General features: G+C 39.8%; 1 protein-coding gene and 1 long non-coding RNA gene across 4 annotated transcripts in view; one reads left to right on the top strand and one right to left on the bottom strand.

The window, feature by feature from the left end:
- Positions 1-25,714, bottom strand: part of LOC118934520 (uncharacterized) — a 96,538-nt gene that overhangs the window by 69,545 nt on the left and 1,279 nt on the right. For both annotated transcript variants that reach the window (XR_008997871.1, XR_005033514.2), the window contains exon 2: positions 17,910-18,021. This is a non-coding gene — a long non-coding RNA (uncharacterized LOC118934520). The remainder of the gene's footprint in view (positions 1-17,909; positions 18,022-25,714) is intronic.
- Positions 23,190-25,714, top strand: part of MAML3 (mastermind like transcriptional coactivator 3) — a 415,682-nt gene continuing 413,157 nt past the window's right edge. The window contains exon 1 of one of the 2 annotated variants that reach the window (XM_036929890.2): positions 23,190-24,633. In XM_036929890.2, coding sequence (XP_036785785.2) covers positions 24,163-24,633 — 471 coding nt within the window. In that variant the 5' untranslated portion in view covers positions 23,190-24,162. The remainder of the gene's footprint in view (positions 24,634-25,714) is intronic. The other variant, XM_036929807.2, reaches the window with a different exon arrangement.

The following is a 25,714-nucleotide window of genomic DNA, read 5'->3' as shown; positions in this document are numbered from 1 at the left end:
CTATATCCATAAACAGCATATAGCAGTCTTTTTGTTCTTAAACATTAAATAAATATAATACTCTATGTTCTCCAACTTAACTTTTTCAGTGTTACATTTTTCAAGCTTTATTCATATTAATACATGCAGCTTTACCTCTTTCATTTTCACAGCCACAAAGTGTTACACTATATGACTATATTTGACAATTTATAGAGTGATTTTTCTATATTGGAGGACATTTGGGAGGTTTCCAAGATTTTGCTACTACAAATAATGTGGCAATGGATATTTTCACACATTACTCCTCATGTAAGAGTTTTTCATGAACTAGTGAATATTTCCTAGAAATGGAATTGCTGGGTGGTTAAGTATAAGCATCTTAACTGTGCAATTCAAACTGTCCTGCAAACTTTTTCTACCAATTTGTGCCCCAAACAGTAGCACATGACAGTTCCTGATAGCGTCAGATTTTCTATTCTTTCCAACCCAATAGGTATGAAATGGTATCTTATTTTTAATTCCACTTCCCTGATTATTAGTGAGGATGATCATCTTAATGTGGGTGTAATGATCATTCAATTTTCATCTTCTATCAGTTGTCTACACGTTTTGCCCTATTCTATACTGTATTGCTTGTCTTACTAATTCTTTGTGAGTTCAATACATGGCAAACGTCTCCTTCTCATCTGTAGCTTGTCTTTTTACATATTTGGAGGGCCTTTTGTTATTGTTGGGTGGTTGTTCTTACTTTCAATGTTGAATTTTAAAATTATGTCAACACAATGATCAATATTTCTTTATGGCTTGGGATATTATGTCTTATCTAAGAAATTCCGTCCTACATTGATTTGTTATAATGTAACTCCAATATTTTCTTTTAAAAGTTTTGTTTTCTACATTTAATTCTGTAGTGCATCTGATTTTGTGGTGTGTGTGTGTATGTGTGTGTGTGTGTGTGTGTGTGTGTGTGTGTGTGTGTGTGTGTGTGGTGTGAGGTAGGATTCATTACTTTTCCATATATATTGTTTTAACCTACCTATCAAATATTGATATTGACTTGTGTTGCAATCCCTGTCGTACACACCAAGTCCCATAGTCCAATTTCTGGGTTTTCATATTTTATTTCATTAGTCTCTCCTGTCCTAAAGCCACATATTCCTAACTGATATTTTGTTCTATTTCAGTTTTTTTAGTTAACTTTTGCCCTTTACTCTCCCAAATGAATTTTAGGATTAGCCTGTGGAAAATTCTATCATGGTTTTCACTAGAGCTGTATTTATTTCTTAGATTAATTTGGAGGAAATTGACTTCTTATTGTATAAAGTATTCTTATCCATGATCATAGCATTTCACTCCATTTTTTCAAGCCTTCTTTCATATTCTTCAAATTTTTTGAAAGATGTTTCAAGAAGTCTTATACACCTTTGTTAGACTTATTCTTAAGTGATTATAGTTTTCATTACTCATAAATTTTCTCTTGTTTATAATATTTTCAAATTGATTATGCCTTGTGTATATAAATGCTATAGAGGTATACTTCCATCTTATATCTAATATATTTTGCATAGGCAAATTCTCTTATTACTTCTAATAAATTGAACACTTCCTTATAACTTCTTTCACAGGCAATTATACAGTTTACTGATAAAGATAATTTTGTCTCTTCCTTTCCAGATCTTATTCCTCTAATCATTATTTTTATCTCATTGCTTTGTTGAACAGTAGGGTAATACCAGATATCCTTGTACTTTTACTTCCTTTAAAAATTCTAAAATTGTTCAATTAAGAAGGGAGTTTCTATTTTTTTTATATATATTTGATAGCCATTATCAGGTTTATTCAGTCTTTCAGTCAATACATTTTTATTCAGACTTTACTGCTGGGAACTCTTCTAAGTGATGGGGATAGAGTGGTGAATGTGACAAAGTCCTTCATGGAGTTTGCAAGACAGGGAGGAATATATATATATATATATAATGCCACTACACACACTTGCAGGAATTGATATATAATATGAAAAAAAATAGAGTGATAGGGAATGCTTATTTTAGGATTTCCAGAGAAGGCCTCTCTGAGAAATTAACATGTCAGCAGAGAACTGAATAAGTGAGGTGGGTTTTTTGTTGTAGGCTCTGAGATGGAATTCAGCATGCAGGTCATGTATTAGGAAGTGTCCTTGGGATCTCATGTGTGGAAGTAAGGAGGAGAGAAGAGTGGACAGACAGAGAAGGCAGGTCCAACAATAGCCTCGCCCATTTAAAGGGAGCTCTAGAGTTACAACAACCCCACTCAGGAGTTAAAGTAAGTAAGGGCTAGGGGACTTGGCCTGTACGCCTTGCAGGAATCAGGCTTTATATGTGGCTGTTGCAGGAAGTGGCATGACCATGAGCAAGTGGCTTTCTTCAGTGAAGGCTGAAAAGCCCATCCATGGCAGGCTCTCACTGAGACTCTAGGTGAAGTAACAAGACCGTCTGAAGAGGATCTGGCTGGGCACAGGCCACACAAAGATCTGGAAGAAAGGCAGTCTCTGCAGGGGCAATGAAAGTAAAGCCTGAGTTCAGCATGAGCCTAGTATGTCCAAGAAGCAGATGTAGAGCATTGTGACTAGAAGGAAGAACACAGGGACAAAAGTAGGAGACAAGTCACTGAGGTAGCATTGTCAGGCCACATAGCTGATGGTCGGAAGTCTGAAATTTACTTTGAGTATCAACAGAAGACTTTGGGTACTCATAAGAAGGGACATGACTTTAACTGAATTACATTTTAAGAAGTTGTCTCCAGAGGCTCTCTTGTCCCCTCCTGGCATGAGCCAGGAGCTCTGTCCTCTCACTTTTCCACTGAATAAAAATCTCTGCCTTGCTCTCCTAAAAAAAAAAGTTCTCTCCAGCTGCTGTTGGCAGAATTGACTCTAGGGGAATAAGAGTGGGAGCTGACAGACCAGTTGGGAAGCAATTGCAGTCAACTGTGTAAAAGATTATGCTGGCCTGGACTATGTTGGTAGCAAGAATTGGTTGGATTAAGGATATATTTGAAGATAAAACCAACAAGATGTAATGACAGATTGGAAGTAGGGTAGAGGGAAAGGAACAGTCAAGGGTGGTCCTACATATTTGGCCTGAGCAACTGGTAAAACAGACTTGCCTTTGCAGAGTTGGAAGACCCAGGAGAGGAAAGGTTGTGCATTGGTAGAGGAAGAAGGGAAACCAAGAATTCTTTGGGCAAGTTAGGTTTGAAATGCTTATTTCACATTCAATGAAGACGTCACATTCAATGGTGTTGTATATGCCTTTGGACGTCATCAGTGTACCCCTGGTCTTTAAAGTCACAGGAATGAATGAGCTCATCAGATGGCAGATATAAAGCAAGAGGGGAAAACAAAGAGGATGGGGGACTGAAGTCCAGCGAACATTAACATTTACGAATCAGAAAGATATGGTGGCACCAGTGAATAAGAATGAAAATGGATGAACACTGATCTGGGATGAAAATCAGGGGAGTATAGTCATAGTAGCCAAGGGAAGAAAGAACTGCAAGAAGGCTGAAGGGGTCCTCTGTATCTGCTGAGAGACTAAAATAACAATTTTCCATCTAATTGGCAGTGAAATGGTGAAGATTATAGTCCGATTTAGTTGGGCAGAGGAGAAAAATTTGGTGATGAAGTGGAAACAGTGAGTCTAGAAGTAAGACTAAGGAATTCCCTTCAATTCATAATTTACTAAGATTTTTAAAAATATTAAATATTTAGTTTTATCTCAACATATTATTTTGCATTCACTGAGAATCCATTTTTCTCTTTCAACCTGACAATGCTGATTACATTAACATTTTTTATAGTGTTGGGACATCCTTGCGTGATGGGAAAACTCCATTTAATTTCTGTGTATCATTTATACAGATATATATACATGTTGAATTCGGTTTGTTATCTTGCTTAGGATTTTCCTATCTATGTTTGTAAATGAAATATAATTGTTTCATGATTGCCTTTTCTTATGCTATTGCTTTCTAGTTTTAGTTTCAAAGTTATACTATATGGTATGAATTGAGTAGCTTTTATACTTTTTCGATGTAAAACAATTTATATAATTCTAAGATTACCTGTTTAATTCTTATAAAACTCTGAGTCCAGGACCTTTGGAGGTTAGGATGTTAGGGAGGGTGTAGAAATATTTACTAGGAGATTCCATTGCTTTAATGGGTGCAGGTTCATTCTCTTTGGGACTTCTTTTTTTTCTTCTTTAAGGATGCTGTTTCTTTCCTTTTTGCCTTCAGAACATTTCTCAGCCTTCTTGATGCCAACTACATTTCTGAGATTCCCTATCCAGTAAGCTAGTTTTAGTAAATGGTAAGCACTAACAGAAGACTACTGGGTAGGAGGAAGGGAGAAACCTAGCCATTTCTCCTGTGCTTTCTCTGCCTCCAACACTGACTGTATCTTCTAGGGTTCCAGCTCCCATGAAATGACTTTTCCCCAGGGTCCAGCTCCCTCTCAACCCCTACCACAAATCCAACTCCCACTGGGAACCCTGGTTCTTAACTCTAGTAATGCCAACTCTGCGCAGGTCCCTCCAGCCCTAGGGTGGGAACAGCTTCCTGATGTTACTAATCTCAGGGTTGCCCCACCACCTGCTGTTCACTTTGAATTTTGTAGTCAATCTCCTGTATTAAATTCCTTTTATTGAACTACCTAGAGAAACTGTTTTTACGACTGGAATATGACAGACCCAGAGAGTTTATATTTTTCTGAAAAATCATATGCTTATTTAGGTTTTCTAGTTTATTGGCATACATATGAAAAATTATTAGCATAATATTTAATTAGGATGTTTAGAATTGCTATCATATCCATAGTTATGTCCTCTTTTTCATTTCCAATTTTGTTTGTCTCTTCTCTTCCACTTTAATCTTGTTAATGATCTGAAAAATACATCGTTTACCATTTGAACTAAGCCTTTGGGGGGCCACTGTACTATATGGTATACTGGCTTAATGTTCAAAGGTTAGCACTGAAAGGATGAGAGAGAAAATAATATTGGCTGTCTATGGGAGGGAAACTGGATGGCCAGGCCAAAGAAATGGAAATAAAGATTGTAATTACATACCAGTTCATACATTTTGAATTTTGAGCCATGTCAATGATTCACCTAGTCAAAGAAGTATATTTAAAATGTATTTTATGGATTTGCTTGCCTTTCTAGTTCTTTTTTTCTATTTTATTAATTTATGCTTTATTATTTCCTGCCTTTCATTCTGTCTAGATTAGTCTCTTCTTCTAGCTCACTTATTTTCAGTTTTCTTATCTTTTTAAAAAATAAAGTAATGCTACAATTTATCTTTAAATACCATTTTAGTCTATCTCAGTTTTTGACAGGTGGTAATTCTGTGTTTATTTCTAAATATTGCATTATTTCCACTGTAATTTCCTACTTAATCATTGCATTGTTTAAGTATATCTTTACTATTCCAAAGGTATGTGCTTTTTAGATTTTCTTTTTATTGTTTCTAATTTAAATGTACCATGTCAAAAGACTGTGGGCTCTCTGGCAACTTATTTTAAAATTTGAAACCTTGTTTGGATAGTCCATTTTGTACAAGTTACACTAGTGCTTGAAACTAAAGTATACTTCCTATTAGTTGAATGTGGGATGCATGTGCACATATATGCACACACATTAACTCAAACCTGATCATTTGGTTTTTCCAAAATTGTATTTCCTTGTAATTTTTTTCTGATTGATTCATTTTTAATATGTATTCAAATATCCTTTTGCAAATTGCCTTATAATTCCCATAAGAAATTATAAATTTTAAGTTTTTTGCTTTACTAATATCAAGACTATGTTATTAACTTGTGTAGAAGTTCCTGATGATTATGTATTCTTGGTAAATTATAAATATATTACATAGTGTCTGATTTTTATCTTTATTAATGTTTATATTCTATTTCTTTTTCTGTTAAGTCTCTATCATTTGGTGTGGTGTGGTGTCTGTGCATGTGTGTGTGTGTGTGTGTGTGTGTGTATTTGCCTGGTATGTCTTGTTCCATTCTTTGTTTTCAATTTTTCAGAATCTTTTAAAGTTATCTCTTAGAAGAAGCACAGAACTTAACTTTTTAAAAATACAATATGACAAATAAAACAGTCCACGATTGTTATGTAGGAAGTCCTAAGGAATTTACCACCACCACCACCACCACCAAACCTCCTAGAACTCATATTTCTCAATATTAACAGCAGACCAGTAAGAAACAAACATTGTGTAAATGCAACACCATTTACAATTGCTCCACAGAATATTAAATACTTAAATATAAATATAACCAAAATGTAGAGAATCTATGTGATGAAAATTATAAGATGCTGATGAAAGAAATCAAAGATGATCTGCATAAATGAAGAGATACACTGTTTTCATAGATGGGAAGACTCAATATAATAAAGATGTTGATATACAAATTTAATGTGATTCGTATGAAAATACCAGCAAGATTTTTTGTAGACGTAGTTAAGATTATTCTAAAATTTATATGGAATAACAAAGGAACTAGAATAGATAAAACAATTTGGAAAAAGATTAATAAAGTAGGGGGAATCAGTCTTTCTGATTTCAAAATTTATGTAGCTACAGTAATCAAGGCTGTGGCATTGGTGGAGGGATAGGCACATAGGTCAGTGGAACAGAACCGAGGTCAGAAAGGGACCCACACAAATATGCTGAACTTATTTTTGACAAAGGTGCAAAAACAATTCAGTGAGGGAAGTATAGCTTTTCCTATGTAACAAATGGACTGAATCAATTGGACGTTTACAGGCAAAAAAAACACACCTACAACTCACACTGTATAAGAAAATTAACTAAATTAACTCAAGATGAATCACAAACTAATGTAAAATGTGAAACTATAGAGTTTAGAAAAAAATGTAAGAGAAGATCTTTGGGACCTACAACTAGGTAGAGTTCTTAAATTTGACACCAAAAGCACAAACCCATAAAAGGAAAACTGATAATTTGGACTACATCAAAATTTAAAACTTTGCTATTGAAAGACTCTCTTAAGAGGATGAAAAGACAAATTACAACTTGGGAGAAAATATTTTCAGAACACATATCTGAAAATTGACTTGTATTTAAAAAATATAAAAGATTCTCAGAGCGTTATCATAAACAATCAAATTAGAAAATGGGCCAAAGGCATAAACAAACTCTCCACCTAAGAGAATTGACAAATGGCAAGTAAACACATAAAATGATGTTCAACTTCATTAGCTCTTAAGGAAATGTAAATTAAAACCTCAATGAGATATTAACATATACCTACCAGAATGGCTAAAATTAAAAAGGAGTACAGCAAATGCTGACAAGAATGTAAAGAGACTGGATCACTCAGACATTGCTGGTAGGAATGTTAAATGCTCAGTCTCTTTGAAAAACAGTTTGTGGGTTTCTTTTAAAACTAAACAAATACTTACCATATGATTCAGCAATTGCATTCCTGAACATTTACCATAGAGAAATTAAAAGTGACATTCATGCAGAAATTTGTACAAGAATGTTCATAGCAGCTTTATTCATAATAGCCCCAAACTGGAAACTATCCAACTGTTCTTCAAAGGGTGAATGGACAAACTGTGGTATATCCTTGCCTAGGAAGAGTACTGAGTAATAAAGGAATGAGATATTGATTAAGGCAATAACTTGGATGAAACGTAAGGGAATAATGATAGATGAAAAAACGTTACATATTGAATGATTCTATTTATACACAAATAAAAAATTGTACAGATAGAGAAAAGATTAGTGGCTGCCAGCGGCCAGAGATGGGTGGGTGGGTGGGAGAGGAAGTAGGTATGGCTTTAAACAGGTAGCAGGAGAGAGACTTATGCAGATGGAAGTTTTCTGTATTGATTGTGTTGGTAGTAACAGGAAGCTCTCAATGTGCAATTTGTTCAGGAATCTTTTGTATTTTGTGCTCAAAAGGAGCAAGATCAGAACAACCTGAACACTCTCTGAGAATGCTGTTAAAACTAAAAAGTACAGTTTCCAAGGAAGACACAGAAATTTGTTCTTCTGGTACTGATCATGACCTGAAATCTGCAGGGTTGATCAATGAGTTACGTTTTAATACCAGTACTTGGATAATAAAAAGTATTCCTTCTAGTTCTGAATGTTAAATACTGGATACCATCTGTATCAAACATTTTTTCTTAAATCATTCAATTTTTAAGAAGTATTAGACTTTTTATCAACTTTAAGATTTCCTGTAATGTTGATTAGAAAACCATTCTGAAGAGCAATCTATATAAAATTCTAGAAGGTAAAATTTCTAAGGTTGCTACATATTTTCCCTTTCACATACTCTGGAGTACAGTTAGAAAAAATTACTCTAAAATAATTCTCCAATTATATAAGGAGTTGGAATGGACTTCTTACTTCAAGTCCCTTCCTGAACTATCAGTTTTTATAAATATCCATGTATTTGGGTTTTAATTTCCCATATCATCATGGTTATGTAAACTCAAGTCTCAATTTTTAAATATGGGTTTTAAAATCAGAAATGCAAGATAAATCTCTTAAAATGTCTTCAATGTATTATTGATTAAAATAATACTAACCTGTAGATACAAAACCTGGATAATAGGATAATAAAATTTCTTGACTAATTAAAAAATATATAGTAGTTTAGTCCCTTTAATAAGTAAATTTCATTTCACAACTATTTATTTTGATAGTGATATATTTGAATATGTGTGCTGTCTTTGTTTTCTTCTTACCATCCTTTCCCTTTTTATAATTTTCTTCCTCCTTTTCTTGCTTTCTGCTGAATGATGAATGCCAGTATTCCACTTTCAATTTTCTTCTGATTTTGAAACATAAATTACATTTCTATCTTTGTTGTTTTCCCCTCATGTTTTTAATCTATGTATCACACATTTTTACCAAAAGTTTTAAGTCATTCTTTATCACCATTCTTCTAAGCCCACTGAAGATCTTGGCATGATCAAGACGCTTATGAAACATCTCCTGATACTGTTTTCATATAGACTTTTGGTTTTCCTCCTTTTTTAGCACAAAAAGTTAATTTTTAAAGTGACTGGTTAATCAAAATGCATCCACTTCTTTTGTCAACTTCTTTGCTTGATATTATTTCTTTCATCCTATGGCTTCCTAGCCTGCTTGGTTCAAATCGTGATTTTTACTAAGCTTTGAGAACTTAATATTTCTGTACCTCAGGTTCCTCACTACAGTGGGGTTAAAAATATATCTACCTCATAGAATTATTATGAGGATTAAAAGCAGTTGATGTATGTAATCATGTATTGGTATTATTGTTAGGCTTTTTTTCTTTACATTCAAGTTAATTCTTTATTGGGTCAATGAGGGCCAAACCTTCCATGGCTGAAATGTTTCCATTTTATCTCTCCTTTAAATGATAATTTAGTTTTGATGTGAGACTCTAGCTAGATGAATAATTAATTTTCTTTGGCTGTTTGAACAATTATTTCATCTATCAATGCTGATGAGAAGACAGACACCAACCCTGGGTCACTCGTTTATAGGCGACCATCTCGCCTTGCTCCCCTGGCAGCTCTGAGGGTTGTTCTATTTGACCTTGAGGTTTTATAGTTTCTCTACAATGTGGACTTATCTTTATTTATGTTACTTGGAACTTGCTGTAGACTTTTAGTATGAGGATATGTCTTCAATTCTGGACAATTCTTAGCCATTATCTCTTCAAGAGTTGTTCTCTGTCTTTCTCTTTCATCTTTTTTCCCCTAGAACGCCTATAGATTTAACGGAACCTCTCCATCTAGTATTCATGATTCTTAACTTCTCTTTCATTGTTGTTGTCTCCTTGTGCTTCATTCTGTGTGAATTCCTCAGCATTGTTTTCCAATTCTCTTTTTGGCTTATTTCACTTTAGACTTCATTGTATCTATTGACATTTTTAATTTCAAAAGATGCATTTTTCCCCAAAATGTCTAATCAGATTCTTCTTCTGTCCACATGTTCTTGAGTATGTTCATTTTTAGTTGATTCCTATAAGTAGTACTCAATTGTGTAAATATCCACAGTCATTCTTTGAGGTAAGGAAAATTCAGGCCTGACAAGCTAAATTTTCAAGAGAATAAATGCTTTAAATTCATTCTATCTTATTGAGTTATAATTTCCTAAATCAAGAGCCTATTTTATATAAAAATCAGACCACTTCAGTGACAAGGATTCTAAAATGTCTTATCTTCTTGTTTAGTTCCCTATTTCTTCAGGCCCAGGAAATCAACCCTCTACCTGCATCAAATAAACGTACTCACCCTGCACTCACATTCCCAGGAAGATCAAACTGAAGGGTGACAGGCATGCAAAACAGTCAGCTCTTTTGCTTTTCCCTTAATTCTTCTCAGGCAGTGCAATGGGTCCCAGTTAATTTGCATGGCTCATGGAAGACCGTAATTAGGGGCTCCATAGATTCAAGATACTACTAGCTTACTAGCTTAGTCACAATTCAGACAATCTGTTTCCAACCTCCCTTAAAAAGCGCCTCAGACTCATTCTTCTATGCAAAGGATCCCAACTTGCAGACAGGCAGGAGTGTTAGGGAACATTTTCCTCCCCATGAGTATGTTAGCACAGAAGCATTTACTCAAGGGCCCCTTTCAATCTGCAATACATAGCCAGTGGTCCTGGGTGAGCTCTCTTGTTTCCCAAGGGTGAAATGGTGTTGAGTTAGGACACTTTTATTAATTCTGTTTCATCAGGAGCTCAGACTGAAAGTGTTTTTTTTTTATCTCAAAGGATCCCAAAGTCTTCAAAAAGTTATATGCCTGACAGTAACTCCTCATCTGAACGGCAGCCTCCTCTGAAGCACTGGTCTGGACTGAATCTCAAATCTAATATTGATTCCAACTAAACGTGCTGTGTGGTTCTTTAGAGTCACCGAACAATGGGCAAGGAAAGCCTGTTTTTGTCTTTTTGTTTGTGGTCTTAGATATGATAGCATTTGCATTTTCAATAGATTTTTAATGCCTGACATTATTTAAATATTTTTCATGGAAATGAATCTAGCTATTATACATCTTTCTGTTTAAAAAAAAAAAGATGTAAGCATGTTGTTGTTTTAATGCTTATATCCATCTTGTGTGGAGCTGTAATGGTGTTTACAACTTAAAAGGCAAGAGCCCCCATGATCATCTGTTCCTAAATAGGTCCCTGAATCCTCACATTCAGTTCCACATACCGAGAGGGATAGGTTTCTTGTTGATTAGCTTTATTTATGGCAATTGTAGAATTTTAGAGTTAGAGGATGACACAGACATTAACCTTCTGATATAGACAGATAAGCACCAAAGCACCAGTAAAGTCAAGATCAAACAGTTCATTAGTATCACACCTAGGATTAGAATTTATGGCTCCTAAGTCCTAGTCTCATCTCCATCAAGACAGAAGAGCCTATAAATAAATATGAATATTTGGCCCATTCAGAAACCACCTGAGATATGCCTTTTACTTCATAATGAGTCTATTAGTAGTATAAAAATTGTTACTTCTGACATGTTATAAACAAAATCAACAATCTCATGGACCCATTATAAGGTACTTAAGAACTTTGTTTTGAGGGCTTTGAAAAGCACAGGAAGATAGCCAAAGGAGCTCTCTGCAAATGGGCAGCTTTCCCAGAGAGCCCCAGAAGGAAAAAGAATGAACAAATTAATGAATCCAAGTTCTTTTAATAGTTCTCTTATAATGTCTAATTGTGAGGGTAGGACCCTGTGACTTCACAAGCTTTAGTGCACTAGTTGAAAATGTAGACTAAACGTGCACTCTTTCAAGACACTAAAATGAAAATAAACTCTAATCACTTAAATGAAGAGAAACTACAAATCCATCATATGTACAAGACCATATTCAAAATCACAAAGATCTTGCTAGCCCACCCTCACCATTACAGGTAGGACATTTTTGAATGTCAGGTTTATCAGGCAATTTCATTTAACCCCACTAACAAGCCAGTGTGGTAGATCCTATAATCAATACTGCATCCACTTTATAAACAAAGAAACAGATTCAGACAAGTTATGTAACTCGCAAGAGGTCATGTAGCTAATAACAGCAGGGCTGAGATTTATACCCAAGTCTCTCTGACTGTAGAGTTTAGCTCCAAACCACTGTGATATATAAGCTCCATGTTGTTACAGGTAGGATAAGAATCTATGAAAGAGGTATTTCTATACCCCTGGTGCCATATAACTGTGCCTGACACCTAATGGTGCTTAGTAAATGTTTGTTAGATACACAAATGAATACATTTATGAGGGTAAAAAGGACTGCCTGCATACTCGAATGGGCTTGTAAAGTTCCAACCAAATCTGTAAGGTGTGCATGACCCAAGGAAGGTTTTCAAACAAGCCTTTGCTGTTATCTTGTTAGTCTCAACCAAACTGCTTCAAAGATGTCAGTGTGCACTGCAGAGGAGTCTCTGGAGCTTTCGGCTTGTCTGTTTACTCTCTGCTATGCTGCCTAGTTGTAAACTGGTGGAGATACTACAAAAGGGGAAATATCTTTATCCCTGGAAAATAAATGTAGGGAATAAGAGTTTTTTCAATTATTGCTGTTCTTCAGTGTCTCTTCACATATTTGCAGGATGTGCATTCTGAAGGGGAGTAAAACATCTAACGTAGCCTATGGAGTCAGCCTGAGCACGAAGTCAGGCTCCCTCACCTCGACAGCTGTGTGACATCAGTAAGGTTATCTCTGACTCAGCTTCTTCATTCAGAAACTGTTGGGCACCCCCAGAGTTGTTGGGAAAACTAAATGAGTTAATTTACGTGAGAAGCATGGCAAAGTGCCCAATATATAGTATGTAATAAGTAAATGTTAACTATTATTACATCAACAGTATCTTGTTTCTTTCATTGTATGAAAAGAAACTTCATCAGCAAACAGGTATTGAGTGCCCTCAGTGTGCCAGCCTCGGCTCCTTGTGCAGGGGATAGAGTAAAGAGGTAATTGCTTTCATGGGCTTCACATTCTAGAAAGGGACTCAGAAGATAAGTAAAATAAGATGCACTTTGTGCTTGATGGCAAAACATGGCTCAGAGAAGGTTAAGAGGATGTAGGGAGATGGTGGAGGAGGATTTTTTCATGGAGTGTGGCAAGGAAAGTCCCTGAGGGACACACTTGGAATGAGGTAGGTCCCTGCAGATATCTGGGAATACAGCAGTTCAAGGGAATTTCTGGCCTATTCTTTTAATAGGAAGGAAGGCAAAATAAGGCAAAGAGGCAGTGAAGCCAAGTGTGAAATGAGAAGTGGTAGGAGATAGAGCCAGTGAGGTAGAAGGGGCAGCCAGATCCTGCAGGGGCTTGCAAGCCTTGGGGATGACTTTGGAGTTTACCTCATTAGTGGGTTTGAGTCTGGATCTTGAGCAGAGGATGGACATGATCTGATTCATTTGAGAAGGAGCACTGTGGCTGCTGTGAAGATAGTTGACTGTAAGGGGTAGGGGTGGAAGCAGGGAGACCAGTTAGGACACTGTTGTACTGGTACAGATGAGAGATGATGGAGGTCTATACCATGATGGTCACAGGAGGCAAGGTGAGTAGTGGCCAGATTCTGGATATGTTTTAAAGGTAGGGCTCACACAATTTGCTTTGGGTTGTAACTTGGGCATGAAAGAAAGAGGACAGTCAAAGATGACCCCAAGGCATTGGTAGATGCATTTCACCATTTTTATGTCACTGGGACACCAGAAAGGAAGAATTTATTAGTCAGCATTCTCCAGAAAAACAACCAACAAGATGTATATGCAGAGAGAGAAAGAATTGGCCCCAGATAGCTCAATAAGGAGTTGGCTCATGTGATCATGAAGGCTACAAGTTCCAGCATCTGCAGGGTGAGGCAGCCAGCTGCAGACCCCACAGAGCTGATGGTATAGTTCCATTCCAAAAGCTGACAGCTCAAGACCCAGGAAGAGCCAAAGTGTTTCATCTTGAGTGTGAAGGCAGGAAAACCCTGATGTCACAGTTTGAAAGCAGTCAGACAAGAGAAATTCTCCCTTACCTGATGAAGGGTCTGTCTTTTTGTTGTATTCTGGCCTTCAATTAATTGGATGAGGCCCACCTACATTAGAGAGGACAATCTACTGTACTGTCTATTGATTTTAATGTTAATCTCATCCAAAAACACCAGCCCAGAAACACACAGAACAATGTTTGGCCAAATATCTGAGCACCCCATGGCCCAGTCAAGTTGACACATAATATTAAGCACCATAAGAGGAGCAGTTTGGAAAGGAAATCACGAGTTTTGCTTCAGACATGTTGAGTTGGAGATATTTATTAGATCTCAAAGGGGAGATGTGGTTAAGCAGTTGCGTGTAGAGACCAGTGTCCTTTAGATAGAAAAAATTTTATTTTCCTTTGCACATCCCATATACAATCCTAGATCCAGGACAGAAATGGTGTCATGAAGACTATCTCTATTTCTTGGTTCTCTTTTCCTCTGGGTTGGTTTTATTTTCAAACAGACTTTAACTGGCCCCAGATAGCTCAAAGCTCATGTGGTCATTAACTTCCATGATGTCTGGAGGAGAAAATGTTCCTTTTCTAGTAGTTCCAGTAAAATTCCCAGAGTGAGCTTTAATCAAACCAGCCTGAGTCACATGCCGATCAGTGAATCAATCACTGTGGTCAAGAAGAAGGTGATATGCTGGACCAACATATCTCTAGAGTCACAGAAGGTTTAGTCTCCCCTTCTCTCTGCAGACTTCATGGGCTGAAAATGTAGGTAGGAGGGCTTTGAAAAGGTATAAAGGTGGTGTGTTACCAGATGACATTGGCATGGTAATTGAGAAGCCAGAAACAGTAATACCTAAGGCAAATTAAAATAGTTAAAAAAAAAAAAACAGTGCTTTTGTGGAGGGTAAAAAGTTTTTAATGAGTACAAATCTGTATAACATCAACCTGTAAGATGTCTATGGTTGGAACTTCATTTTAACCAACAGATGCCATGCTGTTTCTATTTTAAGGTTGGGTGACTCCTACCCCATGCCAGTCAGCTTGTCTTTTTGCAACATCCATCAATTACTCATCCACGGACAGTGAGCAGAATTGGATCAGTGAACTTCCACTGTCCTGGGCAACCATGACTTCATTCCTGTTCCGGGTCTGTTCCTAATGGCAGCTGAGGTAGTACAGACTTTTCACTTCTCCCATGCTGAAGATTTTCTTTAACAGAGAATTGGCAGGAGAGGATGCAGAAACAATGAAGAGCATTGCAGCCAAAGCTGAGACCTTTGTTTTTAATCTCTTGGGGGCTAACTAATACACTGATCCCCAAATTGTCACATTTCACCTTAGATTATTTTTTGGCCTCACCAAAAGCTACCATATAGCCAGAGGCAGGATTGAACCAAGGTATGTGGGTGACCTGGATAGATAAGTTTCTTGTGACCCTTGAAATTGCATTGTCTGGCATTTATCCAAAGGAGAAACTGAGGATAACAGACAAGGCTAGATCACTAGCAGCTGTCTCCCCTCTGCTGTCCCAACTCTGCATGCCTCACTCAGAAAGATAAAAGTCCTGGGTACCAGTACATACCTTTCTTAGCAGGCATCTTATCAACCTGTGACATGACTCTAAGGTTTCAAAAATCTCACCCTACCACTACACCAGGAAGATAATCCCTTCGTTCCTTCTGAACATGCACAATACTCCCCTGGAGTTCTGCAAAATACAGTTTTCTCCATCTCATCACAGCTTAGATGAGCCATTTTTATACCTGCCCAGCTCAGAGGAATGAAGAGAAGTTTGAGAAAGTTCACATTAAGCACAGGGGTCATTAAATTGTGGGGCCAAGGCTTACCAGTTTAGAGCCAATGTTTGGGGCATCAGGAAGAGAAGGAAATGGTAATATGTGTCCTGGAGGGTGGGGATTGGGTGGGCTGGAGAGTGAGAGTCTTCCAGCAAACACCAAGATTAAACAGAGAACTCTTACCAAATTCTTTTTAGCTGTGGAACCCTTTATTCAAAGAAATCTTATTCCAATTTGAAAAAGAAGGCAGTTGAGTTGAAGAGGGCCCAAGAGACAACCAATTCCTCTCCCCACCATGCAGCAGCCTGAGGCCTTCTGAGGGAATACTTAGGGCTCAACTGGCTTCAAAACCGCTGACCTAGACTGTCTACTGGAGTAATGGGGAAGAATGCAGTTTGCTCAGACACAAACTGATGATGCCTAGGCTTTGTTCCAGTGTTAAAAAGGGAGCATGTAGCTGAGGAACAGACAGTATCAAACCATTAAAAAAATACCTTTGGGCGTTTTCCATCAGACAATGAAAGTGATACTTTGTTTTCTTCAACTATGGCATCTGATTATTTTTTACCTCTTGAATGACATGTATAGGATGGTAAACCCTTCCTTAACATTGGGCATAATTCTAACTAAAGTTACACTAATTGTTTTTCCAATCCCCTTTCTCCTTCTTACTAGTTCTGTTTTAATTGTGACAAAACTTTTTCTATCCCTCCTTCATATGCTGGCCAATCAAGAGCTGACTACTCTTCTCTTAAGTTAGCCTGTTACATTATTTACATTGCCTTCTCCTGACAAAATTATTAAGCTCCTTTGGGGAGGAAAATATTTCTATTCAAGTATGCATCCCTTGCAACTGGCACAGGTCTTGCCAATAATCAATAAATATTTGCTGAATGTATGACCACAGAAGCGACAGATTGGCTACAAAGCTCCTACAGTGACAAAACAGCAGAAAGGGAACTCTACACAGGTTCTTAAGACAGAGACTTTGAAGCTGATTTGAGTGCAAGTTATGTGAACTCTTTAAGCCTTCATTTTCTCACCTATAAAATAGGAGTACTAATATGGTAGAGTTACATCTTTCTCAGGCAGTAGTTGTGATTACATTAAAATCCTTACATCATCCATGTAGTAAAATAGGTATGCATGGTTTGATATATTCCTTTACTGACTTTCAGCAACTCCAGAATAGCCCTGTTCCTCCCATTGTTTTATTTTTGACCACAAAGTAATATATATATAATGCATATATATATAATAGACATACAAATATAAAATATATATAAACAGTATGCAAATATATATTTGCTTTGTGTTCTGAATAACTGATAGCATATAGTTGAATTCATGTTAAAGGCATATTTGGGCCAACTCTGGTTTACATACCTCCTAGGGTTGAGATTTTATATGGTTGACATGTGGAAAAAGCCTTGCCTAATATCTGATACACGGCCATGGGTGGGCAATAAATGTGAGCCCCTTCTCCTTGCTGACACATAGCAGAGTACATGAGAGTGTCTGTAAGAGGCTGGCCCTACTCTGTCTGTATCTCTACCATGCCTGTAACTCTTCCAGAAAATTTACAGAATACTATCTTCAACCCTTGAGAAACAGCATTTTGAAAATAAATCACATCTTACTATGATTTTCTTATACTGCCTTCAAACAGTTTTTACAGAATGACAACACAGTACTATTTGGGACTGATCACAGCGGCCTTTCCAACTTTGTAACTTTGGTAAACTGTGAGCCATTCACACTTTTCTTTATGCATTTCCCAAACACGTGAGAGAGCTCTGTCATGGCCAGGCCCTGTGCAAGGACCTGAGACCAATGAAACACCAGCAAGGAATAGACGAGTGAATAGACAGTTACTATACGATGTGCTGGTGAGAGAGCCAAGACAGAGAGATGCTCATGCCTCTCAGAGCACCAAGAGGAAGACAATCCCAGAATAGGGGCCAAGGAAGCCTCAGCCAAAGACAGTGAATGGGACAATGACTCCTGAGCTGAGTCCCATCTAAACACTGCAGCAACGGGTTTCCGTTCAGGTGAGGGTAATTTTAGTTGCACAGAAATATAGAACTTTAAAATCAGAGGGAAACTTAGGAAATAACTTACGCTTTACATCCTTTCAGTAGTGTGCACCTTTTAATCTGTGGGATGGGAGAGGTTCCTTAGGTTCTCTGTGCCTCGGTTTCTTCGCCAGTGAAGTGGGGGTCAGTAATAGAACCTGGAACAGAGCAAGTTTTTAATGAACATTGACCATTAAAATGACCTCCTATGCTATTGCTGATCACCAGTAAATGTCTATAAGATAGTACAATCATCCAATTCATTGATTATTTGTTAAATAATTGTTTCTGAAGTTAATAGGCTACTGATAGGCCTTTAATAGGTAAGAGATTTTATAAACATTTTCCCAAATTTCAGAAGTCTTCAACATCTTACATGGAAGCCAGACCTTAATCCAGGCAGATATCTTATTATATCAAAGTACTGAGCACTACAAGTAGAGGTATGTCTGAAACAGAATGAAGGCTTTTAAATAAATTTGTCTGCCATGAACTTTAGATAACCTTTCTCTTAATAACCATAAAACCTATATACATATACTTATATACATATTAAAATACATGAATAAGAAAGTAAACCCCATTAATTCATATTCCTCTCAAAATTTATGACATGGTCTAGAGCTTAAGAAACCCCTTGTTAATAAAAAGTGAAAATTAATAATGTAAACAGGGTCTTACTGGGAATATTTAAATACTTAAGGAAACAAACTTTAAAATACCCCAAGCCCGTGGGGCATGTCATCTATACACAAGTGTATACTATGCAGAAAGAGCTCATTAAGATGGCTCCATGGGCAAGTAATTGTTAGACAGAGTGCATGCTTCCAAAGCAATGAAACTATGTAACTTTACAGATATTACCTAATTGAGATTAAATAAGGCTGACCTTTCCCCCTAATAAGGAGGTTTCATCATATGGAGATAGATATTAATATAACACACTCAAAGTACTAACGCTGAAAAAGGCTAGTCAAATGCACCCTTCTGGGATTGCTATTTACCCACTACTTAGAGGTCGGAATTCAACATACTCAGTTAAGGTCAGGCAGAGGCCTTCAGCCCTGGCTGCTGGTGATTCTGGCAGAGCAGACAGTGAGGGCAGTGCAGTCTTTGTTACAGACTCCCTGCCCAGGTAATTGTTCTGAACTTAAGTAGATTTACCACTGTCTTTAATTGTCACTCTTTCATACACAGAACTTTTATAGTGTTTCATTCTATGGACATACAGGATTTTGGTAATGCTAGGTTAAAGTTAAAAATGATTCACTGCAAGATTTCTTGCGGCCTTCAATGTGGTGATGAATCTTTGAGAGACGCAGTAGAGATCACCTCCTAAACTTACTTGGTTCAGAAGCTGTTTTGGAGAAATGACTTACAGGACCACGTTCTTCAGAACACAGTCTAGAAAATACTATAATAATACATCTGCTGCATCACCAAAGTAAAAAGTATAAATCAGCTTTAATCCTTTCAATGGCTGCATTGTTCCAGGGATATAGTCTAAACTTCTGGATAGCCTTGTATGATCTGGCTCTTGTTTATCTCCCCAGCCTCAGCTGCATTTCTCAGCTCACCTTCTCATGCTCACACTCCTCCGAGAGGGAACTGCTGGTGGATTCACTGTAAAAACAGGCTTCATTCAAGGCCTTGACCTAGTTTCCTAGCGCCCCACTGTGTATCCCCCAGCAAACTTTGCTTGGCTCACTTCTACCCAGTTTTCACAGTTCTAGGGAAGCATTCTTAGATGCCTGCTCCCCAAGGCATGTACTTGAAGCCTCTTTTATGAAAGAGTCCTATGGAAACTTCCTATGAGTGCCATTGCTGCATTTACTGCCCTGAGTCTAGTAGACCATCACTGAGTTGGAACTGTGTCCTGTACACTGCCATGCTATATTCCTAGCACCTACCACAAATGCCTAGCACACAGGACATAATATATTTGTGGAATTATTGAAGTGATAGTTATTGCTAGACAGTTGAAGGCACACCCCAGTGTTGCTGGTAATTCAGGCCTGCAGGGGCCCACTCTCTGGGCTCACATAAAGGTTTGCTTTGACATAGGAGGACAGCAGAGGGTTCCTACCTGCTCACCAAGTATTCTTTTAAGGTACAATTGTGAAGCCAGTTCTATTGTTGCATATTAATAAGGAAGCAGAAGTAGCATATAAACTGTAGTTTCTACACAAAGACCTCTTTCTTGATAGCACCCACTTTCTGAGAGGACACTGGGCCCTATCAGAGGGACATGGGAGGATGGTACAGAGTTGGCCTAAAGAAAAGGGCATCTGGCTCAACTCCTTAGAACTGCCACCTTTGACTTAGAACCAGAGTCTCAGGGCAACCTGGTACAGGTACATATTCATCACCTCCTTCTTCTCTTTGGCATCCAGAGAAATATCATCAAAGTCTGGGGACACAGCCACACAGTCTTTCTCATCATTGCTATGGCATCATAGATTTCTTTGCTATTTCGAAGCAACAGCACTGATGTTGTGTCCATAGCTCCCATCTGGAAGTTTTGCTTTGTAGCAGGCTCACATAAAAGGTAAAGATGGGCATGCTCTCAGAGTGTTTGGTTAGGAAGAAGGGACCAAATCATTTCCCCAGAACTTGGACTTTTCTATGATTTCCAAGTTCTTTAGGATGGTGACTAAAAATGCTGGCAGCCTTGTAGGAAGGTATCACGGGAGTCTAGAAGTAGCCAGTATACAAGCTTCTGCCTCTTCTGAAGTCCCTGGAGCAGATTAACATCTCTAATTCAGAATGACTTGCTATGTTGCTCAAGACTCAAGTCTTGTTCACTTCCTACTTCCTTCTTCTAATCGTCCTGCACAATTAAGATGGGGTTTCTGACCTCAAGTATGTCACAGTGGAGTACTGTGCAGATGGACCTCCTCAGAGACTCTTTCCCGTTGGCCCTCACACAGCTTCACAGCCCTTCCTTTTCCCACATTTGGGTCTTGGAGCTTGTGGTTGCCCCCTCCCACCATCTCGATGAGACAAAAGATGGGTGCCAGTGTGTGTGTGTGTGTGTACATTTACCCATGAACAGCCAACCAGTCCACTCATGCACTAAACTTGGGCAGCAAACTACACTGTGGTTGTGCAAGAATAGCTCCATTTGTCATTGGGGTAAAGCCACAATGTGTACTTCTCCACCTGCTGGTACCCCAAAGGGAAGGATGCAAATTCTTGTGTATTTTTGGTTTCCCTTCATGACAGGAGAGATAAACAGCTTGACAGGAATACATGCTGCTGCTATTGTAATTTTTTTTTTCAGAATGACAGACTCTCAATGAACACTCAAATTTGGAATTACAGGAAAAAAACTACAATTAGAACCCAAGTCTCAAACCTGAGGACCCAATGCTCAAGAACCTCAAGCTTGCTGCCTCTGAAAATCAAATTGCAGTCTTGCATGGGTGATTTAAGCACATGGGTTCAAGAAGGGATAAGAATTAAGCTACAGTGAAGAGAGGGCAGGGTGAATGCACCGTCATAGCTTCCTCTCCACAGTGAAGCCATGTGTTTCCTTAATTAATAGATATTATTTAGCAAAAATGTGAAAAAGACAAGGGCTACTCTGCAATGTCTTTTCCTTATAATTCCTCATAATTTTCTCTATGTTTTTAGAATCAGAACTGACTTATTGCTATAGACTAATTCAGTTTAATTTCCTGACAGACTTGAAGGAGGGATATTTAATGATACCTATGGTTGCATGTAAACTACTAGCCCTCTGAAACAAAGTATGGTAACTTCAATGAAAATATGCTTTCACATTAGTTTCACTACTTAGAGGTAACCTCACACATGTTAATCAATATTTTGTCCCCATTTTACCATATAATCCAGTGGATGTTAAAGATATAGTTCACCGTATAGACCTAATTAATTGAAGAAAACATAGCTTCTTATTGCTGACATTAAGAGGTTAGAAATAGCATCCTATGCTAATCTGCAACGCCAAGAAATGAAGATGGTTTAAATCAGATCTCATGACTAATGTATGAGATCCAAAGTTCTTATTCCTGGCTATTTTAGAAAACTGGGGTGTATTTTTACCCCAAAAAATAATTCTGTAAGATTTATTGAGATAATACAAAATGCCTTATTATGAGCTCACAATCAAGATTTTGTTCTGTTGATGATCATGGAAATATTGTTTCTCCATTTAAAAATTTTAAAATTTATATATGGGTTAAGTCAAGATTCAGGAATATTACATTTTATCCTTATAATAATAAGGATATCTTAATAATAACCTAATAAATAAAGTTGTTATTGTTTTTTTAGATACTCAAAATCTGGAAGGATGATGGAAAGTTTAGACTGCTTTCTGTGATTGGTATTCCATTTTAATTGTACTTAACTGCAAACTCATTTAAACAGAAAAGTCTATCAGGCAATAACGTATGCCTTTTATTTTTGCTTGTTTTTGTTTTGGTCATGACAAACTGTGAAATGCTGTGTTTCTCCTATAGTTCTAGTCCATGAAATCTGCAATCTTTCCACTTGATTTATGAAGGACCCTTAATTACTGCTGTCATTAGCACCTAGTGTTCAAAACAGTCTGTTAAAATGTACTGTTAGTCTCTCCTCCAAGTCCCGGCTTGCTTTATTTTAATTTTTTTCCAAGGGTAAGTAAAACAGTATTGCCTTAATAACAACAATCATTATGTACAGCGAATTAAATAATATTCGAAGTTTTTTGGTGCCTATTTCTTTTTGTTCAGGATTCAGCATTTGTTTGTTACGACTGGCCTACAGTTTGAACAAGTGTCCTTAAGCAGGGAAGACTTATACCTGGATTTTAAATCAAGTCACTTATTTGCGTTTTTTCTTTCCACATGGATAGGGGTGCCAGACAACTGCTGAGGAGCTTCAGTGTTTCTGCCTGGTCATGCACAGTTCTGCAATATAATGCATAAATGTATAACAACAACTTGGCCTCGCTTGGAGTAAGGAAACCCAACCAGGCGCGTCCATGCTGTCATCCATGCGCGCGCGCACACAAACACACATTCTCTCTCCCTCCCTCCCTCCCTCCCTCCCTCCCTCCCTCCCTCCCTCCTCTCTCTCTCTCTCTCTCTCTCTCTCTCTCTCTCTCTCTCTCACACACACACACACACACACACACACACACACACACACACACACTCACACGCACACGCGCACACAAGAGGTCAAAAGTTGGTTCATTCCCGATATCCCCCAGAATATTTTTCTCTTTTCTGGAAGCTCCGGCTTCCCAGTCTGGGTAGTAGTGAGGGCGGGGACCGAGAGGCGAGAGAGGCGGGAGCCGGGTGCCGGTGCGTGCCGCGTCCGCTCCTCCCGGGTGAGAGTCCGGGCCGGGTTTTGCGCTGTGTCCCCGAGCTTGTCTCACGGCCTCCAGCCGCCGCCGCTGTCGTGTTTACTGAGCTCGCGCGTCCTGATATCACTCCGCTGGCATGGAGGAGGAGGAGGAGGTGGAGGAGCGAGAGGAGGAGGAGGCGGCGGCGGCGGCGGCGGCGAGCAGTTGATCATTGTGATGGTGGCAGGAGCAGCGGCGGCGGCGGCAGCCCAGCCGAGCGTTAGGGGCTGCACTCCGCGCGGCGTTTTGCAAAGGACTTCACCGATCTACTTTTGCAGTCGCCTCGGACTGTCCATGTGTTTACTTCCCCCAGCCCGAGGATTCGATATCTAGGTTCCTGTGAAATGCAACTGAGCAGCCAAAGTACTTTGAGAACACGGGGCGGCATAAACACCAAAACTTTTTTGTGGAAGGAAAATGCAATAAGCAAGCTTGCCGTTTTCCGATGCGGTGTGGAGTGAGTGTGTGTCGCGCGTGTCCGCACTGGAGGCATATGCTTGTGTGTGTACATGGGGTGTGTTTTTCGGTACGTAGGGAGAAAATGCTTGCCAACCACCGGAAATCTCCTGGAATTTATTAGAAAATAATGGATTATAAAAAGAAGGCAGGCAAGGAGCGGATCTCCCCTTGAGTTGCAACCTGATTTGCTGTTGGCTCAGTTTGTTGTGATTCTTTTTGTTGATAGGTGTCTGATGGTATTCTGATAACATTCCCCGCTCTTTTCCCCTCGAGCTTTACAGTTTAAAAAAAGGAAACAAAAAAAACCCACCCCAAAATCTCTCCCCCTTTTTTTTCGCCCCGTCGGGATCTCTGTTTCCATCCATGTGCTTGCGTCTCCCCCGCGTTCCACTTAAACTATTTTAATTCTTGGACCCAAGGAGGAGGCTGATAGGGGGGTGGATAAAAAAAAAGTTCTTCCAAAATAGTGTGCCCGGGGAGCAGGATGGGGGATTTCGCAGCCCCCGCTGCCGCCGCGAATGGCAGTAGTATTTGCATCAACAGTAGCCTGAACAGCAGCCTCGGCGGGGCCGGGATCGGTGTGAATAATACTCCCAATAGTACTCCCGCTGCTCCGAGTAGCAATCACCCCGCTACCGGCTGCGGCGGCAGCGGCTCCGGGGGCCCCGGCGGCGGTTCGGCTGCCGTCCCCAAGCACAGCACCGTGGTGGAGCGGCTCCGCCAGCGCATCGAAGGCTGCCGGCGGCACCACGTCAACTGCGAGAACAGGTACCAGCAGGCTCAGGTGGAGCAGCTGGAGCTGGAGCGCCGGGACACCGTGAGCCTTTACCAGCGGACCCTGGAGCAAAGGGCCAAGAAATCGGGCGCCGGCGCCGGCAAGCAGCAGCATCAGACCAAAACCCAGCAAGATGTGGAGGCTGTCTCGGCGGAGCAGAGGAACCACACGCTGATCATGGTGAGGGCGCGCTGGCAGCGGGCTTGGGGCGCGCGCGGTGGGGGTGGGAGGTGAGGGAGCGTGTAGCTTCCTAGATGGGGAGACGGGGGCCTGATTTGCAAGGTGGGTAACATGAACTGAAGCTGAAGGGTTAACGTCAACTTTTCTGAGGGAAAAGCTGCCGTCGCCACTACCTGTTAATCTGTCAGGGTTGTCAGATTTGGGGAAGAGGAGGCGAGAGGAGAGAAACCAGTCACGACTGCGAGGGGCGGAGGAAGCCTGGAGGAGCGTCGGTGCGAGGCACTGGAAAAGTTTTTTTCTCCCTTCTTCCTTTCTTAGATACCGATTCGAAAAAGAGTGAACCTAGACTTGAAACCTTGCTCCTCCACTCCCAGCTCCCCACCCCATCCCCAGCGAAGGTGCCTGGCCTCCCCAGACCCATTTCCCTCCGCCCACCCCTCAGCACATCCATGGGGTGCAGAAATTGATGGGAGAAGTCGACGCAGTCGCAGATTCTGGGCGGGCACGGGGCCCTCAAACTCTAGGGGGTGGAGGGAAAAGGGAGAGGCTCTCGCCTTCTCTCCCCAGCTCACCACCTTTGGGACTGAGAAACTCTTGAGAGTTTTGTGAATGAACTTTGAAGAGAGTGAGAAGCTAGCAAGGGTGGCTGCGCGTGCGCGCGTGCGCGGGAGCGCGCGCGGATGCGGGGCGCCTGTGCGCTCCCTCGCCGCTGGAGACCGGGGGCTGCCGGGGCAGGTGGAGCGGCCGGAAGGGTCGAACCGGGAACGGCCTGGCGGGGACAGGAGGGGAGAGCTACGCCCTCGGCTTGCGCCAGGAGTCCCTGCCATGCAACTTCGCTGGGGATTCTTTTCCCTTCTCTTAAACTTGCTTGTACTGAGCCTTCTCCGCTTTGCCCCCACCCCGCTCTCAGCTAACTTCTCGGGCCCGTTTGACAAGCCCGGAGGAGTGAAGGTAGCTGGAGGTGAAAAGAGGCTTAAATGGTTGGGTGGGTGGGTGGGTTCGAGGTAGGATGAGCAGCCAATGGGCTAACTTCTCCGGGAGGAAGGGGCAGTTCCCACCCCCTAGCCCTGAGCGTAGAATC

This window comes from Manis pentadactyla, chromosome 5 (assembly GCF_030020395.1).
Source record: "Manis pentadactyla isolate mManPen7 chromosome 5, mManPen7.hap1, whole genome shotgun sequence".
Taxonomy (NCBI): domain Eukaryota; kingdom Metazoa; phylum Chordata; class Mammalia; order Pholidota; family Manidae; genus Manis; species Manis pentadactyla.
This window is presented reverse-complemented; position numbering and strand designations above follow the sequence as displayed.